Source organism: Toxorhynchites rutilus, unplaced genomic scaffold (assembly GCF_029784135.1).
Source record: "Toxorhynchites rutilus septentrionalis strain SRP unplaced genomic scaffold, ASM2978413v1 HiC_scaffold_380, whole genome shotgun sequence".
In the NCBI taxonomy this organism is placed as follows: domain Eukaryota; kingdom Metazoa; phylum Arthropoda; class Insecta; order Diptera; family Culicidae; genus Toxorhynchites; species Toxorhynchites rutilus.
In genome coordinates, this window is record NW_026599961.1 from 1 (window position 1) to 6,310 (window position 6,310).

Consider the following 6,310-nt stretch of genomic DNA (forward strand, 5'->3'; position numbering starts at 1 on the left):
CTAAATTTCTAAAGGGCCCTGTTTATATATGGTACGCTCTGTCTCATCTGTGTATAAAAGATCAATTTAAAAGCAACTTTCATGCTCAGGAATATTTTATTTGTATATTTTTATATACTTGCATCATGTGTCTGATGCGGGAACTTTACGGACCGGACGTGGAACGGCTTCGCAATGAAATAATGAACTTCACAACGCCCTCGAATCTGAAGGTAGAAATCATGACTTTCAGCAGTAATTACCACATCGAGGTGGTAACAACAAATTCCACATGGGGAATTTGTTGGCGAGTCTACGCCAACGCGCCTTCACTGTAGCTCCTTTTCGACCAGCACATAAGAACCCAGTATCGACAGTCGAGTCTAGCACAATTATCCCACAAACAATAGCGTTATAAACAATATTTGTCACTCTTTATTCTAAGTATTCTATAAGTCATAGAAAACACAAAATCTCAAAGAAAGAGCAAGGAAACCTCGTGAATTAAATCTAAAATTGGACCAAATTGTTCAAGCTAGTTCAAAACGTAACTACATTTAAGTTTAAAATTAATTTATAAAACTAATACACTGAATTAGTCTATTTGTTTCCACAGTGAATTCATATATATATATAATTAAAATCATAATTATTGTTTAACGTAACCTATATTGAACTTAACTCTATATAAAAGGTAAAACTTAAATTATTATTTACTTAGTCATGCCTTAATCTATAGTACGGATAAATATTCATGCCTTAATATTATAGTACGGACAGATAGTACGGTTAGAGCAACATTGATTATCGTTCAACTTACTCGAAACTCCTAAATCCTGAATTGGAAGAGAATACATAACCCACAAAAAAGGGACTAAACGTAAGTCGGAAAGCTTGTAATTTATAATATAATTTGTAAACAAATGTAATACCATTTTCAGGAAAATAATAATTCCTCGCAGAACATAAAACCTTTGTTTTCGGTTGTTTGAATGTGGTATTATTATTTTGGAACACCCCGATCCGTGGATCTGTTGGCAATCTCCAACAATTTATTATTTTCGTTTACATACGAATAATTCATCAACTAGATCATGTCGAGTAGAGGTTTACGTTCGAAAAAAAACCAATGATGTAGCGGAGAGTGAAACTGGTGGTCAAGATGGTACGCAAAAGGTGGTTACGGAGGATTCAGAAACACCCATTCCCAGAAGATCATGTCAGATATGTCATGGGGAAAATACAAACCAGATGGTGCGCTGTGATGTATGCCAAAAATGGCATCACTACCAATGTGTTGGGGTAACACAGGTATCTGAAAAACAACCCTGGAGTTGCGCCAAATGCAAAGCTGCAACCGGTGTCCAGGATACGTGTTCAAATACCATCAAACCTCCTGTGCTGCTTGGTAGTCAAAGTCAAAAGCAACCAGAAGCCGTTCCTGGAACTTCCTCTGCATCCCTCGTTCAACAAAAAGGCACTCAACAATCACAGGTCGTGAATTCAATCGGAAACAAATCAGCAAATGAGACCATTCCGAACATAACATCACTTCCACTGAAACAGTCAGCAAACCCTGTATTAAGTAAAACGATATCAAATGCAAAAGAGACGTTGCCAAGGAAACCTGCATCGAACGCGTCAGGAGTGTCCAACCGATCGACACAAACACTCTTAAAACTAAAGTTGCGAAAGCTAGAGGAGGAACGTGAATTGGAACGTCGACGAACTGCAGATGAGGCAGCCAAGGATAAAGAGTTCCTGGAGAAGAAGTACAAGATACTAGAAGAAATGGCTAGTGAAGGTGGTTCGAATGACGGCGATGCTATGAGCCGCGTGGAGGAGTGGATGGATGAAACGGTGAATCAAAACGGAAACCAACCAGATAATCCGCCCCCTCTTGGCTGTACGAGCTGCAACCGTTCTCAAATCAATACACAACGAATCAACTGCGCTCCGCTACCACAAACCACGTGCGAGGTACCGAATCAGACTCTCGTTCCCTTTCCTCAACAGCAGAATAACTACCGTCCAGTGTATGATGATGATGACGTAGAACAGTGTCCGCTAACCCGGAAACAGCTGGCAGCGCGTCAAGCAATCTCAAAGGAGCTACCCACGTTTTCCGGTAACCCAGAGGAGTGGCCTCTATTCTTGTCATCCTTCAACAGCACGACAGCGATTTGTGGATTTTCGGATGCAGAAAACATCATTCGGTTGCAAAAATGTTTGAGAGGGCGAGCATACGAAGCGGTTAAAAGTCGTCTGATGCACCCGACAAATGTGGTTGGCGTAATAACGACTCTAAAAATGTTATTTGGACAGCCGGAAGCCATCGTACACACACTAATCGCGAAGATCAACTCACTACCCGCGTTGAGGGAAGATAAGCTGGAGACCCTTGTAAATTTCGCTGTCAGCGTGGACAACTTTTGTGCTACGGTGGACGCCTGCGGGTTAGAAGAGCACCTCTACAACGTATCGTTGATGCATCAATTGGTCAGTAAACTGCCTTCTTCCATAAAACTGAATTGGGCCCAGTACAGACAAACGCTGCCGGCAGTTAACTTGGCTTCTTTTGGCCACTGGCTTTATTCCCTAGCAGAGGCTGCTAGCGCTATAACTATTCCAAATGATATTGGAGACATAAGAACAACGCGGAGCGAAAACCGTGGAAATAAAAAAGGTAACACTTTCGTGAACTCTCACTCCGAGGACGTCTCTCCGGAAACCGCGAAGGCTGCAAGCGAAGCGAAGGCTGCATGATATGTAAAGGGATGTGCAAATCCATTTGTAAATGCAAACGGTTCCTAGAAATGTCGCGTGACTCACGTTGGGCAGTTGTGAGAGAATATGGACTCTGTCGTAGATGCTTGCGACGACACTATGGGGGATGTCAAGCAAGATTATGCGGTAAGAATGGTTGTCAGTTTAAACACCATGAATTATTGCATAACGACGAGAAAAAACCACCGAACGCTGAAGTCGTAGAAGCGATTACTCCTCAATCAAGTTCGAGTTCAAACCATCAGGGATGTCATACTCATCAAGTGAAGTCTAGCAGAACTCTATTCCGTTATTTGCCAGTACGTCTACATGGGAAGCACGGCTCCATATGTACCTTCGCCTTCCTAGATGACGGGTCAAGTTTGACACTAGTGGACAGTGATTTGGCAGATGAGCTGAGACTTGAAGGGGAAGTAAAACCCCTCTGTCTGCACTGGACAGGCGGCACACAGCGCCAAGAAGAAACCTCACGAGTCGTTAGTTTTGAAGTTGCTGGAATACGAGACGAATCCCATAAATTCAGCCTAACTGGAGTAAGGACGGTCAACGAATTATTACTTCCACCACAAACGTTGAACATAGAGGAATTATCTCGCCTGTATCCACACCTCCGAAACCTTCCCATCCTCTCCTACGAAGCTGTGCGACCAAGAATCCTAATTGGGATGAAGGATCAACACCTCACTCTCGTCCTCAAGAGTCGAGAAGGAGGACCAAATCAACCGCTTGCAGTGAAGACCCGCTTAGGCTGGACAGTGTGTGGGGGCGCCAATGAAAATGATACACCCAACCTAGTACATTCGATTTTTCACATTTGTCCGTGTGAAAACCGTTCAGACGATGACCTTCATCAGGCGATGAAGAGGTATTTCTCTTTAGACAGTTTAGGTGTAGTTAAATCGGGAACATCTCTACTCTCCAGAGACGAACAACGAGCACAATCTCTTCTTCAATCTCTTACAAAATTCACGGGAACACGTTTCGAGACCGGCGCTACGACGAAGTCCGTCTTCCAGATAGTCGAGCGATGGCAATGCGTCGGTTTCAATGCCTCGAGAAACGCTTGATGAGAGATGCTTCGCTTGCAGCAGTCTTGCAACAGAAAATTTCTGATTATCTACGCAAAGGCTATATCCGAAAGCTATCAGAGGAGGAACTTATACGCCCAAACCGTCGCACCTGGTATCTTCCTGTGTTCCCAGTAAAGAACCCTAATAAGCCAGGGAAAATTCGCATCGTGTGGGATGCTGCAGCCACTGCTTTCGGAAAGTCACTAAATTCATTTCTTCTGACGGGGCCTGACCAGCTTGCATCGTTGTTCTCTATTCTCATCCAGTTCCGTGAGCGTGCGATTGGACTAACGGGTGATCTGCGAGAGATGTTCCATCAAGTCTCGATACGGAACGAAGACCAACTTTGTCAACTCTTTTTCTGGAGAGATGAGGATGGTCAGCTGTCAACCTATGTGATGCGTGTTATGACTTTTGGTGCTTGTTGCTCGCCAAGCAGTGCACAATATGCGAAGAATATGAATGCAGAGCGGTTCAGATACCAGTACCCGACAGCAGCAAACGTTATTCAAAAGCGTCACTACGTGGATGATATGCTAGTTAGCGTCGATACGGAAGGAGAGGCAATACAACTGGCAAAGCAGGTTACGTTCGTACACGCGCAAGGCGGTTTTGAGATCAGAAACTGGATCAGTAATTCTCAACGGGTACTGAGAGCCCTGGATGAGAACAGTACGAAGGAGAAGAACCTTGACCTCGCTCCGGAATTGGCCACGGAGAAGGTGTTGGGGATGTGGTGGTGTACCGCGTCTGATGTCTTCTCATATAAAGTTGGATGGAACCGATACGAGCGCCCCCTCCTGGAGGGTCAACGTTGCCCGACAAAGCGGGAAATGCTACGAATCCTTATGTCTATGTTCGATCCCTTGGGGTTAATTGCACAATTCCTGATGTACCTGAAGATCCTCATGCAGGAAGTCTGGCGGTCCGGAGCTGATTGGGACGATGAAATTAACGGAGTACTCTTCTCCAAGTGGCAGACGTGGCTTCAGATCCTCCCACAAATCGAAACGCTCAATATTCCTCGTTGCTATCGCAGTCGAATTCCAGCAGATTTTTCCGACGTGCAGCTCCATACGTTTGTAGACGCGAGTGAGGATGGAATGGCTGCAGCTTGCTATCTTCGTTACTCCCATGGCGATACCATCGAATGCACGTTAGTCGCTGCGAAAACCAGAGTTTCTCCGTTGAAATTCCACTCGATTCCTAGATTGGAACTTCAAGCAGCGGTGTTGGGTGTTCGATTGGCTTCCACAGTAAAAGAATCCTTATCTGTGAACATCACTCGGCGAATTTTTTGGTCAGATTCACGAGATGTGATCTGCTGGGTCAATTCGGATCATCGGCGTTTTACACCATTTGTAGCCCACCGAGTTAGCGAAATTTTGGACTCCACAGAACCAGCAGATTGGCGCTGGGTTCCTACCAAGCAAAATGTCGCGGACGATGGCACTAAGTGGGTGAAACTACCAGACATGTCTGCAGAAGCTCGTTGGTACACAGGACCACATTTCCTGATGTGCACTGAGAAGTATTGGCCGCAACAACCAACCGTGACTAGGACAACAGAGACCGAACTACGCCCGTATTTGTTGATGCATGTCCAGAAAACTGAGCCGCTTCTCTGCTTCAGTGACTTCAGTAGCTGGAGAAAGATGGTGAACACAATTGCATACGTTCTTCGGTTTTCCAACAATATCATTAAGAGGATGAAAAGGCAGGCAGTTACGAATGGCCATCCTTCAATGGAAGAGCTGACCGCCTCTGAATCCCATTTGATCCGGCAAGCACAAGAGGACGCCTACCCCGACGAATACACCCTTCTCCACCAGTCTGGTGGAGCCACGCTTCCGAAAACTAGCGCTTTGTATAAGCTCACCCCTTGGATCGACAAACACGGAATCATGCGGATACGAGGTCGTATTTCTGCCTGTGAGTTCGCGACCGAAGATGCCAAGAATCCGATCATTCTACCCCGTAACCACCACGTTACCAGTCTCATTGTTGCACACTATCACCAAAAATACCACCATCAGAATCACGAGACTGTAATTAACGAGATACGGCAACGTTACTCCATTTCTCGACTTCGAAGTACCTACTTACGGGTACGCAACAGTTGTCAACGATGTAAGAATAACCGGGCAATTCCGCAGCCCCCTATCATGGCAGATCTCCCACATACCAGGTTGGACGCATTCGCTCGACCGTTCACCCATGTAGGCGTGGACTACTTCGGTCCTATTACAGTCGTAATAGGCAGGCGATCGGAAAAGCGATGGGGGATGCTCGTAACCTGCATGACAATACGAGCCATCCATATTGAAATCGTCCATTCGCTGAGCACTAATTCGTGCATCATCGCGCTGCGCAACTTTATCTCGCGTCGGGGTACGCCCCGAACGATCTATAGTGATCGCGGTACCAACTTTGTCGGAGCATGTCGTGAGATGCAGAAGGCAGAAGCTTCGGTC

General features: G+C 45.5%; 1 protein-coding gene across 1 annotated transcript; it reads left to right on the forward strand.

Moving 5' to 3' along the window:
* Positions 1 to 2,832: 2,832 nt before the first annotated feature.
* LOC129782118 (uncharacterized) lies at positions 2,833 to 6,281 on the forward strand (the record flags this gene model as incomplete). Its single annotated transcript, XM_055789529.1, has 2 exons — positions 2,833 to 2,892; positions 3,689 to 6,281. Coding segments are annotated over exons 1-2 (2,653 nt in total), but the record flags the coding sequence as incomplete, so codon positions are not given.
* Between the last annotated feature and the right edge of the window lie 29 nt (positions 6,282 to 6,310).